At 43.6% G+C, this 16,755-nt stretch overlaps 1 protein-coding gene across 1 annotated transcript in view; it reads left to right on the forward strand.

The window, feature by feature from the left end:
• LOC126107615 (follistatin-related protein 5-like) overlaps positions 1 to 16,755 on the forward strand; it is a 181,397-nt gene that overhangs the window by 128,850 nt on the left and 35,792 nt on the right. Inside the window, exons 11-13 of the mRNA XM_049913341.1 lie at positions 2,585 to 2,722; positions 5,946 to 6,161; positions 11,730 to 11,880. Of these exons, the coding sequence (XP_049769298.1) occupies positions 2,585 to 2,722; positions 5,946 to 6,161; positions 11,730 to 11,880 (505 nt within the window). The remainder of the gene's footprint in view (positions 1 to 2,584; positions 2,723 to 5,945; positions 6,162 to 11,729; positions 11,881 to 16,755) is intronic.

Here is a 16,755-nt window from a genome sequence, read left to right on the forward strand (position 1 = left end):
AACGATGTCAGCATTCACTAATGACGTAGGTATCCCCGATGAAAGTGAGTAAGAATCATGTGATCTGTTGAATGAAACGAACAGTCTAACGCGAACAGAATGTGGATTAAGAGAAAACCGAAAAAAATACGAAAGTAATGAGGAGTATCAGAAATGAAGTTAGCGACAAAATTAACATAAAATATTTGGACCAAACAGTACACGAACTGAAGCAATTCTGCTACGTACGAAGCTATTAGCACATGAAGACAAAGCATGGAGGATATAAGAAACAAACAAAGAGGGCGTAACTCTTTGAAAGAAGTCTTCAGTTATAAAATACAGAATTTAAGGAAGAAGTGACTCATGGACCGTGGGAAAACCGGAAAAGAAGAGAATGAAACAGTTTGAGATGTGGTGCTGCTGAAGGCTACTGAAAATTATGTGTACTGAAAGGATAAAAAATGAGGAGGTTCTCCACATAATTGCTGAGCAAAGGAATATTTGCTAAGCATCGACAGAAAGAAGGGTCAAGATGACAGAAAGTGGTTTAAGACAACATGGGTTAATTTTTATACTACTAGAGGGAATGGCAGAGGATAAAACTGTAGGAGAAGGCAGAGACTGAAACATATGACTTGTAGAGGGTAAATATGCATGGTACGGAAGAATATATCCAACAAATAATTGAGGATGTTGGGTGCAAGTGCTACAATGAGATGATGAGTGTGGCAGTTATGCTGTAGTTTTATTCATACAAATGATTTCGACTTTAGCACAGTTCATTAACCACTTGAAAAAGTGCATGGCCTTCGAAAATGATACATTTTGCTATGTGACTGTGCTGTTCGTGGTTAATACTAAACACAAACTGTAATGACTCGGAATTTAAATCCAAACCGATTGTGTAAATAAATCAACAACATAATTACCAGCTCGAGTCTTTATTTTCAGTAAGTACAAAATAACTAATTTATTGCTCACTGCAGACGTTCATTTCTTAGCAGTATGGTTGTAGTTACCGAAGTTGGTCCAACTGAAGGCGTCAAATATCTCCATAAAAGACAAGATCTCGTCCTTAACTTTGCGTTTTCCACCGCGAAACAAAAATAACAAACAAACGTTCTGTATTCATTTCACTCAAGATTTCTCCTTTGTCCGCACATTTCTACTTTTCGTAAAGATCATATACTGACAAGTGGAGGTCACGACGTTTGAAACGCGGATTTACTGCAAAATTCGTACACTCGTAGTACTCCGTGAGGACAACAAAATGTATAAGCAGTAGTGCGTACTTCTCAAGCGTTATCGAGAAAATCGCAAGATAATTTCGGTCGTCGAATATATGGTTGTGCGTGGCCATTTTAACCATGAAGCGGGTGCACCCGAGTGTTGCCGGCCCGGTAGCTTAACGTGTTGGATCAGAGCGTTAGCCACCTTTTATAATAAAAGAACTGAGCGAACGGATCTTCGAACAGACTGAACGGGTGTCATCGGACGTCCGCACTGAACAAATTCAGTGAAAAATATAGAACTTTTTTTTTTAAGAAAAAGTGGTTGGTTCAGATGGCTCTGAGCACTATGGGACTTAACATTTGAGGTCATCAGTCCCCTAGAATTTAGAACTACTTAAACCTAACTAACCTAAGGACATCACACACATCCATGCCCGAGGCAGGATTCGAACCTGCGACCGTAGCGGTCGCGCGGTTCCAGACTGTAGCGCCTTTAACCGCCGGCAAGAAAAAGTGTTTGGCGTTCAAGCAGCTGGATCACTTTATGTATTTGGTCGTTTAATTAGTCGATAGTTGTGAATATTATATTATTTGTCACATTAAAATTATTAGACTGCCAAATAACATTGTAAATTTATTAAAAGTTTATCCGATTACACGTATTTTTCCCATTATATCAATTGTAATATAAATAGTAAAGAAAATGACTGTGTTGAAAATAAAAAAACTGACGAATGGAACTCGATCCAGCGGTCCAGCGTCTTGAACGCCAACCACTTAAAAAAAAGAATTGTTCTATATTGTTCGCTGAATTTGTTCAGGGCAGACGTCCGATGACACCCGTTCAGTCTGTTCGAAGATCCGTTCGCTCAGTGTTTTTTATTAAAAAGGGAAGCTAACGCTGTGACCGAACACGCTGTGCTACAATGCAGGCACCACTCAGCTGCAGTCGCTTCATGGTTAAAATAGCCACGTACAGAAATATATTTGACGACCGAAATTATCTTGCGATTTTCTCAATAACCCTTGAGAAGTACGCACTACTGCTTATACATTTTGTTGTCCTCATGGAGTACTACGAGTGTACGAAGTTTGCAGTAAATCCGCGTTCCAAACGTCGTGGCCTCCCCTTGTGAGTTGCACTAATATAATTCAAATTTCATGTTAATATATTATGTGTAGTACGCACATAAACAAATTTATGTGCAACATTTGCTCTGTTGTTATACATAAGTAAACAGAAAACAAGTAAGTTAATAATATTTGTTATTTACATAGTGCAGTTAAGTGTTTAACACAAACCTGTTAGTGTGCACGGTAGCGGCTGGTGGCGAGACGTGTGTGTTTGTGTGTGTGTGCCGTGCCAGCAGCAGTACGTGTGCGGCGACAAGGGCGCCAACTGTAGCTGGGGGCAGGCCATCAACGTGGCCAACCGCTACGTGTACGTCGCGCAGCCCCGCAACGACCGCGTCCTCGTCATCAGCAAGATACAGATGGTCGTCGTCGACGTGAGTAAGCCTTGCTTCCGCACACTGCTTCCCCTTTAGTACTCTCAGATCTCATATCGAATGTGTAAAGAAATCGTACTGGTGATAGCCAAGGAGTTTTAATTATCACCTCGGCACAATTAACTTGCGACCTTGAAAGGTAATGATGTCAGTCCTGCGCCACAATTCAGCCCTCAATGTGGCACATTTTTCTTAACCATGCATGACTTGGCCGTGACCTGGTAGCAGAAGTTTGCATCTTGGGTGTTCACAAACGTTCCGCCTCCAAAATTATCTAGTTGCTATTCTAGAAATTCTTACCACGCAATGGTGTCTTCACCAAAGAAAAGAGGAAGAAGTAACTGAGTGCTATGTCAGGAGAATGCAGCAGGGAGGCAAAATGTGGTAGCCCAAAAAAGCAGCATGTCTGACTGTGTGCTGTGCAGAATGACCGGGTGCGATGTCATGGAGCAGAAATACCTCCTTAAACCGATTCCCACGGCGCTTCGTCCTAACAGTCACCCGTAATTTCGCCATGTGATTCCTGTAGTGTGCTCCTGTGTTGGTTTGTCACTTATGAGCAAAATCTGTTACCATCACTCTATGGCAGTCCCAAGAAATGTCCAGCGTCACCATGTCCGATGATGGTGGAGTCTTCGCCTTTTACGGCTTTGGTGAATCCCTATTTTTCCACAGCTTGGTTTGCTATTTTCTCCGTCTTAATGATAGACGTAGCAATCGTCCATAGTGACTCGCCTGCTTCAGAAGTTGTTGGTGTGACAATGCTGCCGTATTTCCGCTGATACCTCAGTTTAGTGATCAGTTCTATGGTGTGTGAGCAGTCGCGTTACTCTTGGTCATGTTCAATATCTCGTGCAAGATGGTGCAAGCTCATCCAAGATATTTCTCTTCAGTTTTTGCAATGTCGCTTCGATTCTGGTGCGTCGGTCGTAGAGCACAAGGGTCTCTACATCTCTTGCCACTCCTGGTTCTCCACAGAGAGATGTTCTACCACTTCGTTCTTCGTCATTTAGACTTGTTTGGCCACTATGGAACCGTCTATGGTAGCAGACCACTAGGTCATATGGTTATCAATTTTGCCGCACACTTTCATCAACTCAGAATGTGTTGTTGCAGCGTTGCTCCCCTTCAAGTGCACAAAATAAATTACCGTACAATGCTCCATTTCATCGACGGGCTGCTTAATTTTGTTTTCACTCCTCTTGTGGGGGCCCACGGCACTCTGTTGTGTGTACGAGAACTGCAGAGATGGTCCAGAAAGCAAACAAAAAATTAACTGCATAACTTTATTTTTTCGTAGCTTTAGGACTATCGTTCATAATACGATGTAAAGGCAGCATGTCTCTAAAATAAATTTTCCTGAGCTTCTTGGAAATTTTCACAAACATTCTCTAGAGATAATTCGCTTTATAAACTACATATTTCCGTTACAGCATTATTTAAAGCTGTGTTACGAGTTGGGTGACACGTCCCACTTTGGTGAAGTATCAGATGATCGAGCCTTCTTTACATATATGTAACACCTTACTTCAAACTATATTGGTAGTGTTTTGATAATATAAACACAGCTCACTACAAAAATTTAACTCACGATTGGGGCATTTTAGAAAATTGTTATCATAAGTTACACTGAAAGGACTCCGTAAACACTGAGAATTGGATTTACATGTATTCAGCTACTTCTAAATTAAGTTTTACATCTGCCAGTACTTCGATATTGATAATTTTCTTTGTCGCACAACAGCTAAGTATAGATGGGTGCTAGGTTGCAGGGTTCTTGAATCGATAAACAAGTGAATTTAAAAGAGAGTCTTGGAAGTTCAATTTTTGTTCCGTAGGATGAGAGACATACACCTTCAGATTACTTTTCAATCCCATGCTTCAGATGAAAGTATAATTATGATGGAATCAGTAAATTACTGCTTGCAACGAAATTTAACAAGAGACTGGGAAAGACCATCTAAAAGGTAAAGTATAATAAACGAAACATTAGTGAGTTAAATAGCTTTTATCACCAAATAAAATGAAAGTAGATTCTCCAAAATGGCATTAGAAAATCACTGAATTCAGAAGTAACGATCTCGAATCAGTAGTTGTGAGATTTTTTCAGTGTAGATTTAAGGATTAGAGAATTCAAAATCGAGGTTATTATCTGTTTAGTGGTGAAGTTGGAAGAGAAAATCACCTTCAGGTCCGATAGAGTAACTTTCATTTTCTTCTGCGGCTATGGAGCCCAGGCTGTATGAAAAGTCTGCTTTGCTTATAGCAACAAGTGCGAAGATTACCGCATACTGTCGTGACCAGTTTCGTATTTTAAGGCATTATTAGACAGCGGCTGTGTAGAAAAGCTGCTAGTGTAAGCTGAGGACTCCTTACTTTCGGCTTAACTCACTTTGTCGCCTCCGGTGAATGTAATGTTTGCACTTTTTCTTAAAAACCCGCACCAAATGCTTGAGATGTGATGTATGCTGGTTCTTAAAGACTGACACTGAGTGGGGTCGCTCAGTGGTTAGCACATTGGGCTCGAATTTGTGAAGATGTCGGTTCAAACCTGTGTTCGGGCATCCTGATCTAGATTTCCCCAAATGTCTGAAGGCAAATGGCGGGATGGTTCCTTCGAAAGAACACGGACTCTTTCCTTTTCCATCATTCCATAGTCTGAGCTTGTGCTCCGTCTCTAATGACCTCGTTGTCGACGGGACGTTAAAGACTAATCCCCTTCTCCTCCTCCTCCTTTATAGTCTGACTCCTGAATCAGGTCCAAAAAGACCCACGAATCTGCCAGTAGGTTTGTCACACTGTGCCTAACGCGTCATCGGACTCATTATTTAAAGTCCATACCTTAGTACCATGTTTTCCCATCCGCAGATACCAGATTACGACACTCCAGTCGCTGATTCTCCTTCAAATAGTTCCTCATTCCTCCTCACGAGAGAACAGACCATTTCCAGATCAAGGATAAATTTCAGGACCTACTACGGAAACAGACTTCTCTGTGGAAAGCAGACGCAAACTGCCTTTCAGGTGTCATGTAGCGGTAATCTAAAACTGCTAGACTGCCACTCTGGTCCTAATTCGCTACCACAGATGACCTCTGTACTGAAACCTATTTTATATCGGCCTATCCCTAACCAGTCTTGTGATTGTTGCTGCATTCAGGATGAAGCCATAACCATTTGTCCTCAGTTGTATGGGTAGGTAACGATGAGGTGTTGGGCTGCAGGTGGTGGTGACGGACAAGTTCCCCGTGGAGCTGCACTACGTGCCGCACCTGGACCAGGTGTGGGTGCTCAACTGGCGCGCTGAGCACGACAGCGGCGTCAAGACCATCCAGGTGATCCGCGACGCCTCGCAGAAGCGCAAGCACCACACCGTGCACCCCGAGCCCATCGACGGCCAGTTCGACCTCGTCCAGGGGCTCTTCGTGCCGCCGCTGCAGGTCTGTACCTCAGCGTTCTCTACACAGCGAAGGCCATAGGTTTCGTGGGAGAGACATTCCTTTTGTGCATTCTGATGCTGTTACCGCTAAAACTGTTTACATTTACGTTGTGTACCTTTTATTACACTACTGGCCATTAAAATTGCTACACCAAGAGGAAATGCAGATGATAAACGATTATTCATTGGACAAATACATTATACTAGAACTGACATGTGATTACATTTTCACGCATTTTGGGTGCATTGATCCTGAGAAATCAGTACCCAGAACAACAACCTCTGGCCGTAATAACGGCCTTGATACGCCTGGGCATTGCGTCAAATAGAGCTTGGACGGCGTGTACAGGTGTAGCTGCCCATGCAGCTTCAAAACGATACCACAGTTCATCAAGAGTAGTGACTGGCGTATTGTGACGAGCCAGTTGCTCGGCCACTATTGACCAGACGTTTTCAATTGGTGAGCGATCTGGGGAACGTGCTGGCCAGGGCAGCAGTGGAACATTTTCTCTATCCAGAAAGGCCCGTACAGGACCTGCAACATGCGGTAGTGCATTATCTTGCTGAAATGTAGGATTTCGCAGGGATAAAACGATTGGTAGAGCCACGGGTCGTAACACATCTGAAATGTAACGCCCACTGTTCAAAGTGCCCTCAATGTGAACAAGAGGTGACCGAGACGTGTAACCAATGTCACCCCATATCATCACGCCGGGTGATGCGCCAGTATAGCGATAACGAATACACGCTTCCAATGTGCGTTCACCGCGAAGTCACCAAACACGGATGCGACCATCATGATGCTGTAAACAGAACCTGTATTCATCCGAAAAAATGACGTTTTGCCATTCGTGCACGCAGGTTCGTCGTTGAGTACACCATCGCAGGCGCTCCTGTCTGTGTGCAGCGTCAAGGGTAGCCGCAGCCATGGTCTCAGAGCTGATAGTCCATGCTGCTGCAAACGTCGTCGAACTGTTCGTGCAGATGGTTGTTGTCTTGCAAACGTCCCCATCTGTTGACTCTGGGATCGAGACGTGGCTGCACGAGCCGTTGCAGCGATGCGGATAAGATGCCTGTCATATCGACTGCTAGTGATACGAGGCCGTTGGGATCCAGCACGGCGTAACATGACACATGTAACATGACACATTTCTGGTATTCCTTTCTGCCATACGTATTACTTCTGAATACACGTAAACACTAGCAAAAGAAACTTCCTGGCAGATTAAAACTGTGTGCCGGACCGAGACTCGAACTCGGGACCTTTGCTTTTCGCGGGCAAGTGCTCTACCAAAAGACGTAGAGAACGAAATAATGGAGCTTCCTGCAACTATGCACTCATACTTCATTTTGTTCTAATCTGTTAAATCAGCTTCATGTTAATAGATCGAGTGTGATAGAGCGATGGTATAAGACAATGGACTCGGATTCGCTAAACAGTGGTTTGAGTTTCCATCAGCCATCAAAATTTGTCTTCCCATGGTTTCGATAATCCATTGAGAATGAATCCTCGAATGGTTCCTTAATATAGAGACATAGCCTATTTTGTGTCCTCATATGTGCTTGTGCTCCATCTCTAATGGCCTCGACGTCGATAGTGCTTTAATCTCTAAGCTTCTTTCCCTCCTTCATGCCGACTGACTTTTTATGACATTACGAGTAGTCAGGTCGCGGAGTTAACTGCAACGGCCAGCGCGACTGCCGAGCAATTCTGGCTCCAATTAAGCAGAGTGACCGCTGGGGGCGGGATTTTTCCCCAGTGAGGCGCTGCTGTTAGCGAAATATAAGATGGATGTTACATTTTCAGGGATACTACGTTACACACGTTTCATACATAACACAGTTGTAACGAATACACAATCAAAATCTTAGTAATGCGACGAGCTCATTGCAACTTAAAGCATGATTCTTCGATAATCATTAAGAAAGTTACAACTGTTTTAATTATAAATAGGACACTGGGCAAGACAAATTACTATTATTAATCCATTATAGCGATAACGTCACGTAACTTATCAAAAGAAAGTTGATAATAACAGTTAACACCACAATGGGCTACATTTCAAATTCATCATGTATATCAAAAGTGACAGCCAATGTTATAGAAGCCATAAATCCTCCACAAGCTAGAAATAGCATGAAGGCAATTCGTCACCTAATCATCCCAGATTATTATGAAAAATGGTTCAAATGGTTATCTATGTAAGTGGCCATTGAAAGAGTTATACTAAATCGCTGTGGAAGTGGGAATAATAAACACTAAAACGTACGCATGAAAAAACATGTATCTAGAGACCGGAAGTACGCTCTATCTAGCTGATAAGATGTATTTTGTAATTTTAACGTACGCACCTACCTCATATAGTAATACCAAATGCAAGAACGTTTATGAATCGTTTTTATAATAATAGGACGCAAAGTGATCGTAGTGATTGTGGGTTTATTCTAACACTGTGTATATGTGTGCAAACGATCTTAGTTTTGATGACAGTTTTTGCTGAATAGTTAAAGCAGATTAAATTGTTATGACCTAACAGAAAATATTTACAGGCGATCGAGGCACACATAATTATGGTCTTTGCTCTTGGATAGTACTCTGTCGTTGTTGGAGGTTTCCGTCTGTTGCGAGTGGTAATGTGTTGACGGATGCACCTGATAGTAGTCGAGATAGTCTGGGCTGCAGAGCACCCATGATAGTTAAATGCAGTTTCGGGTGAGTGCGAACTCTTACTTTAACTTCTCATTTGATATAATCTGACAGCAGTTTACGGTGATTGACTATGAACGCCCATACGAACTTCAGTTTCGTTTGTGAAACTCGAAGTAACTAAAAACCATTTTCTTGTAGATGTGATAAACATGTTTACTTGTTATTGCAGTGATTATTTAGAACAGAGAAATTTAGTTTTATGTCGTGATTGATTCGGCAAATTCCCGCTATTGGTCTTTTCGTGTTTGCTTCATGAGTAATAGGTTTTTAAACGACTTTGCACGCACGTTTTGCGTTTACGTTTCTGTGTTACACTATATTAATTATTATTCATGTTTGTGCTCCTCTGTATCCGCTATTATATAATGCTGCCATCCATAAATATGCGGGCCCGCATCTCGTGGTCGTGCGGTAGCGTTCTCGCTTCCCACGCCCGGGTTCCCGGGTTCGATTCCCGGCGGGGTCAGGGATTTTCTCTGCCTCGTGATGGCTGGGTGTGCTGGGTGTGCTGTCCTTAGGTTAGTTAGGTTTAAGTAGTTCTCAGTTCTAGGGGACTGATGACCATAGATATTAAGTCCCATAGTGCTCAGAGCCACCTCTCCTCTTCCTACTAGAAAAAAATTTGTCTTCGTATAGCGTCATCGCATCCCGCGCCGCCAAATAGCCGTCTTAACTCAGTATCAATTTGAAGAAAGCCAGAATGGGCAATGGGTACTGACTAACAGCGAGTGAACCTAGAGCAATTCGTTACGACATTTAAACTTACAGTAGCGTTGCAGATGCACTTCGCGATGTTTTCCTCGTGTTACAAGGAAGTGTAAAATAACTGCCAGACTTTGAATACTGCAAGCATTCAGATCTATCAAAATGTTCTCTGTCTCCCAGCAAAATAATACGTGCAAAACTCACATAAACTACACTTAATCATATATTATAGGCATGTACTAGCAACTTTAGTGAGTAATAGAGAAACAAAGCTATATTGACCCATAAAATTTCGGGCGTGCAGCCGCTTAAATTTGACCTCTTCTTCTAATATTTCGGCTGAATACCGTCCAGCCATCTTCAGAGTGCGCCGAGGTGACTGACGCTCCAGTACTTGCTCCGTCCTTTTAAAGCCGTGGACCGCACCAGTGCGCATGTGGCCACAGATACACAAGGCGCCAGAGACATTAATTGGCGGCAAAGACGTAAAGCATATGCATGGAAATAGATCTATGGCTGCGCAGTCGATCCGCACAGTGATATCGATGTATCACTGCGAGCTGCACCGTCGCGACGTCCTTGTGATTTTATTACAGAAATTGCCGGATTCCAAGATTTGTCCAGGCTGAAGCCGCTATCTCTATTAATTAAATTCGTCGCCAAGCAAATTTCAATTGCCTCCTTCGTTACTGAGTCGAAGAAGGATGAAGTCGAGGCTAAAATTTCGACGTTATCGTACACCATAGAGTGCCCAGTGTCAATACAGTGCTCGGCCACCGTAGATTTATTAGGTTGTAAGAGTCGGGTATGCCTGCGGTGCTCTGTGCATCTCTCCTGGATAGTACGTGTCGTCTGTCCGATGTATGAACGGCCGCACTCACAGGGGATCTTGTAAATCCCAGGCTTCTGAAGCACCAAATCATCCTTATCGGAAACCAGGAGTGCAGCTGTCTTTGGTGGAGGGCGAAAAATCACTTCCACTTCATGCTTACTGAGGATCCGTCCTGTTTTTGACGATATGCTTCCCATGTATGGCAGGAAAGCCATCGATTTCTTCTTATACTAACAGTTAGTTTCATTTGTAGCGCTTTATGTATCTGCTGTTGTGAGTACCCGTTGGCTTCAAAAACTCTTCTCAGGAGTAAAAGTTCGTCCTCCAGACAGCTCTCGTCAGTAATGACATGTCCTCTGTGTACTAGAATTCTGAGTACTCTCATCGTCTGTGAAGGATGGTGGCAGCTAGCCATAGATCTATTTCCATGAATATGCCATACGTCTTTGCCACCGATTAACGTCTTTGGGGCCTTGTGTATCTGTGGCCGCATGCGCAGTGGTGCGGTCCACGGCTTTAAAAGGACGGAGCAAGTGCTGGAGAGTCTGTCACCTCGGCTCACTCTCAAGATGGCTGGACGGTATTCAACCGAAATATTAGAAGAAGAAGTCAAATATATGCGGCTGCACGCCCGAAATTTTATGGATCAGTATTTTCGCCGCGAAAACATGAAGATGCATATAAAGCTCTAGTGACTGAAAATCTGCGTTTAATTGTGCTGAGTTCCCTCCACGCCTCTGCTTTCTCGAGTGATATTCTCATCTGAAATTTGAGTTTTTTATGATGTGATTGTCCACTTGTGGATGTAACTGTTTTTTATGTGTTATTGCTGTTTCGACTTACACGTCATAGTCAAGTGTAAGATTCGGTGTCGTATTACGGCACAGAAATACGTAGGTTAAAAATAGCAATGTACACGCAGCAAGCGAATAACACGTATATCGTTGCTCATGTACTCATGTCATGGATAACAACCATTGACTCTATTATCATCAGGAGTGAGATAGCCCTACAGGAACGTTCTTATTATGAATCTGTTTCTATGTCTATGCCATAATATGGCATCAAATCTTATGTTTGACTGTGCACATAAGACGAAATAGCAATAGCACAATAAAAATAGTTACAACCAAAATCGAAAAGTGGCGTCATTTAAAGAATTCATAGAGTATGTGGATCGTTACTGCAAGATGTTAGTGATATGTTGTTGTACACTCGTAACTGTTGCTTCGCATGTTCGTGGAGTATTTCCGCTGACAAACTGCTAGATAGCTGTACGGAACTTGCGTGGTGGGTACTTTAAGCGCACTGTGTGCCTGCAGGACCTGCGCTACAACTTCCAGTACGGCTACGTGTCGCACTGGAAGCAGCGCGGCCTCTACAAGATCGACCTGGCCAACATGCGATACGTCCGCAGCGTCGACCTCTCGCTCTACAACTGCGTACCGCGCCATCTGCAATTCTCATCTCTGTGTAAGTACCCTGCGTATCGCGCCATCTGCAATTCTCATCTCTGTGTAAGTACCCGCTACGAATAAGCTCTTACTATTTTCGTCCGTAGAACTTTCTGTACTATTTTTATTTCCATGACACTCACAATATCAGATTTCTATCAATTTTCGGCAGATACGAGGTGTGACAATAAAGCAATGAGACTGCTTTTCTTTGCAATATGTGGCAACCCTGCAGGCTTTCGTATGCACAATATCTTTGACCTTGGTCTATAAGCTGCTTCTAGTCCAGGCGGCACATCGATGCAACTGCTTAGTCGTGAGTTGTGCTGTAATAAGTTAACACGTGTTTGTGTCTCTCGTCACAGAAATGGAACCGCATGATATTGCGCAACGGTATGCCATTGGGTGAAAACGTTACGGCAACTTACGGTAAGCTTCATAAGGCTTTTGGAGAGGAGGTTATGTCAAGAGCTCAAGTTTTTCGTTGGCATAAAATGTTTACCGCAGGCAGACTGGATGTTGAAGATAAAACCGCAGTGGACGACCATCAACCTCATGGACAGATGTCAACTTTCCCAGGGTGCGTGAACTCGTACGATCTGATCGAAGATTATCTGTGAAAATGATTACAGAAGAACTGAACATCAATCGAGAACAGTTCGTCTAATAATAACTGAAGATCTTGGTATGAGAAAGATTTTTGCAAAAATGGTCCCCAAAAATCTCACACCACAACAGCGAGAAACACAGAAAAATGTGGCAGCAGATCTGTTAGAGCAAATGGAAATCAATCCAGAATTGCTAAGCCGTGTTATCACTGGTGATGAAAGTTGGGTTTTTCAGTACGATCCAGAGACAAAACGCCAAAGTTCGCAGTGGTGCTCAAAGGGATCACCCAGACCAAAAAAAGCTCGCATGTCAAAGTCAAAAGTGAAACGCATGCTTGTGTGTTTTTTTGATTCCAAGGAAATTGTTCATAAAGAGTGGGTGCCTCCTGGACAAACAGTTAACCAATATTACTCCAAAGAAACTTTAGAAAGACTTCGTAAAAGACATCTTCATGTCCATGCCAACATTGCTGATAGTTGGATTCTGCATCACGATAATGCGGCATCCCATACTGCTCTGTCAATACAGCAATTTCTAACCTCAAAACGAATTCCAGCACTACCACAGCCACCCTATTCACCAGATATCGCTCCGTGTTACTCTTTTTCTATTTCCAAGAGTCAAAACGTCGGTCAAGGGACGCCATTTTCGAACGACACCAAATGTGCAAAAAGCTGTGACGAGGGTCTTGGAGGATATTACAGAAGATGAGTTCCAGAAATGTTACCATCAATGGCACAAGCGCTGGAAAAAGTGTGCGCAATCACAAGGGAACTACTTTGAAGGAGATAACACTAAACTTGACTAAAACGGTAAGCAACATTTTTTTTTCACATCAGTCTCATTACTTTATTGTCGCACCTGGTACGTCACAATACTACCTCTAGCGTGTACTGCCGACACCTGAGAAGAATGCGAGTAACAGGAATGCAGCAAAGAGTCGGATGTGTATTGTGACATACTCTAGGGAAGAATAGTTCACGTTGTTCTGACAACGTTTTTTGTTAACCCCTCGTAGCCAGTTTTGTAAAGGCCACGTCGCTACTACTGCAACGGTAGGCCGAGTCTATGAGTTCGTGAAATGGCTTCTGGTGCAGTACACCGCTAAGACAGTTTCTCCTTGCCACTATTACACAGCTATGTTCCAGGGCCAGGTAAGAGGATAGGAGAACGAAGGTTCTACAAGAGCAACAAATTTGTAACAAAGTTACACAAATCAGTTAAATGCTTTACTTATCTCTGTGACTAGTTGAAATATGAAGTCTGCAACACTGCATGTAATGTAACACAAAAAAGCCCTCAATGGTTGAGTGCAAATAGTCGTAGCTAGACTTCACAGTACAAAGCAAATGCAATTTACAATAACTCTCTGTTCACTTCGAAGAGTTCACGAAACGACGTTCCTTGTGTAAGTCAGCCATGGACGATGATCTATAACCAAGTGGGCGAGAGCTGCTGTTCTATCTTCCGAGTAGTCTTCTGTCCGTTGTCGTCCACTCATTGGCGGATGGTGCTCGGCCGGCAGTTGGCCAAGGTGAAGGCGATACCTTCATCCTCAGCGTCTTCCGTGGCGATAGTGGAACTCACGCAAGTGGCGAGTCTCTATAGCACTGGCCACCAGCTCACATTTTCGCTCCTGTGGTGCTTTATAATACAGTACAGTAACGTTTCCACGGATGCAAGTATGTCAACATTGCAACGTTCGAACGATGTAAATATATTAAATCGGCCTACCTTTCAGCATTGTACTAATACTATCAGAATAATATTCTACATCTACATACATCTACATACGTACTCCGCAATCTACCATACGGTGCGTCGCGGAGGGTACCTCGTACCATAACTAGCATTTTCTCTCCCTGTTCCACTCCCAAACAGAACGAGGGAAAAATGACTGCCTATATGCCTCTGTACGAGCCCTAATCTCTCTTATCGTATCTTTGTGGTGTTTCCACGAAATGTAAGTTGGCGGCAGTAAAACTGTACTGCAGTCAGCCTCAAATACTGGTTCTCTAAATTTCCACAGTAGCGATTCACGAAAAGAACGCCTCCTTTCTTCCAGAGACTCCCACCCGAGTTCCTGAAGCATTTCCATAACAGTCGCGTGATTATCAAACCTACCAGTAAGAAATCTAGCAGTCCGCCTCTGAATTGCTTCTATGTCCTCGCTCAATCCGACCTGATAGGGATCCCAAACGCTCGAGCAGTACTCAAGAGTAGGTCGTATTAGTGTTTTATAGGCGGTCTCCTTTACAGAAGAACCACATCTTCCCAAAATTCTACCAATGAACCAAAGAGAACTATCCGTCTTACCCATTCTCATTTGAATGGCTACAGCATGTGTGGTACGAGTATAAATAATTTATTAATTTCACACTGGTACTGTGTGTGCACTACTGAAGCACTCTTTTCCGTTACGATACATATTTAGCTTCAGTCAATCAGAACATCATCAGTGGTAGGGTTGTCTCATCCGTTTCTTCCTTACAGTGAGAATATAATGTTTGCGCATACGCTTTGTGATCGAAAGTATCCGGACACTCTGTGTAATGGTGAGTTGATCAATACGTGTCAAGAGAAGGGGACCCGCGGGGAGTGCTGTGCTGTCAGTAGGGGGAGCAGCAAAAACAGAACGGGTTACTCAGGAGGGCTTAGTGCCATCGAACGTGGGTTAGTCATTGGATGTCAGATGAGTAACAAACCCATAAGGTACTTTTCAACTCTTCTAAAACTGCCCCGGTTGACTGTCGTGAAATGATTGTGAAGAAGGAACGCGAAGGAATAACCATAGCTAAAACAAGACCAGGCAGACCCCATCTGGTGACGGGGAGGGACCTTCGATCATTGCAGGGAATGGTTGTAAAGAAAAGCATGAAATACGCCGAAGGAACCACTCATGACTTTCAGGTGCTACCAGAAGTTAGCACAGCAGAGGAACAGTGGAACAGCCGTCTCGACAACGAATGAACCTCTATTTGCGATGCCGGACAATGACGTCATCCTTACCACAGCAAGCACTATGAAGGTAAACCCTCCGTGCGTGGGAAAACCCTGGCACAATTGCTCCTTTGTTTTCTTCCAGGCTCGTCAAATTTCCCTGTGTTTTTCCAGTACGGCATGAACATTGAAATACATTAAGAATATCTGCACTTTTTACCAGGATTTGGTGCCATTTGATCCAGCGCACTTCGTTTTCTGAGGGTTGACTCATTCAGAGAATCGTTGAGTTACAGAAACCTGATGAGCGAATTTCATTCGGTCATTTCAGAAAACCAAACAGCCGCAATTGGCGCCTTGAGTAATTCAGTAATCTCAGTCAGATACCAACAGAGGGGTAATATCTGGACCATACAAGACAATCAACGAAACACAGCAAGGCTGACAATGAAGACTGCCATAGTCGAGTCGGTGTATGGAGATCCCTGGCAGTTACAGTGGGCCAAGGGGGCTGCTTCGCACCCTTACCTCAAACAGCGACGTAACGCTATTTTGTAACCGTCTCTGTCGCAACGTTTCAGTGTCGCCGGAGCTTTATAGACGGCTATTGTTTCCGCCTGCTGCTGGTTGCGTCTTGCAGCTGAAAGTGGCAACAGCGCCGCCAATAGGGGTCATCTTACACCGACTCGACTGCAGGAATGCAAAAGAAAGAATTCGTTTCCCACTCCTTGTCTCACCCCATGCAGACATTCTTCTGAGCTGCCTACTGTACATCTTTCATTGACTGATCATGGCACATGTCATACAAAAAAATTTCTTGATGAGTATTTCATGTTGATATCAGGGGTAAAAAAGTTAATTTACAGACACACGTTAGGGAGAAGAGATGTTCAGATCCCTACCTTAAAATCAGGCATTGGCCTTACTGCAGTGGATACACCAGTTCAGATCACCGGAGTTAAGCGCTGTTGGGCGTGGCCAGCACTTGTAATGGTGACCATCGAGGCCGCCATGCGCTGTTGCCATTTTTCGGGGAGCACTCAGCCTCGTGATCCCAATTGGGGAGCTACTCGACCGAATAGTGGGGGCTCCGGTCACAGAAAACCATCATAACGACCAGGAGAGTGGTATGCTGACCCCACGCCCCTCCTATCCTCATTCACAGCTGAGGAAGACATGGCGGTTAAATGGTACCGATGGTCCACTTGTGGCGTGAAGACGGAATGCTGAGTGCTAGCTTCAAATTCCATGGTTCTCTAAATCACTTCCGCTGAAAAGGTGATAACGATACGATCAGTGTGCTACTCTATTCATGTTTCATTTCTGGCTACTGACGCAGGCGAAA

Source organism: Schistocerca cancellata, chromosome 1, assembly GCF_023864275.1.
Source record: "Schistocerca cancellata isolate TAMUIC-IGC-003103 chromosome 1, iqSchCanc2.1, whole genome shotgun sequence".
Taxonomy (NCBI): Eukaryota; Metazoa; Arthropoda; class Insecta; order Orthoptera; family Acrididae; genus Schistocerca; species Schistocerca cancellata.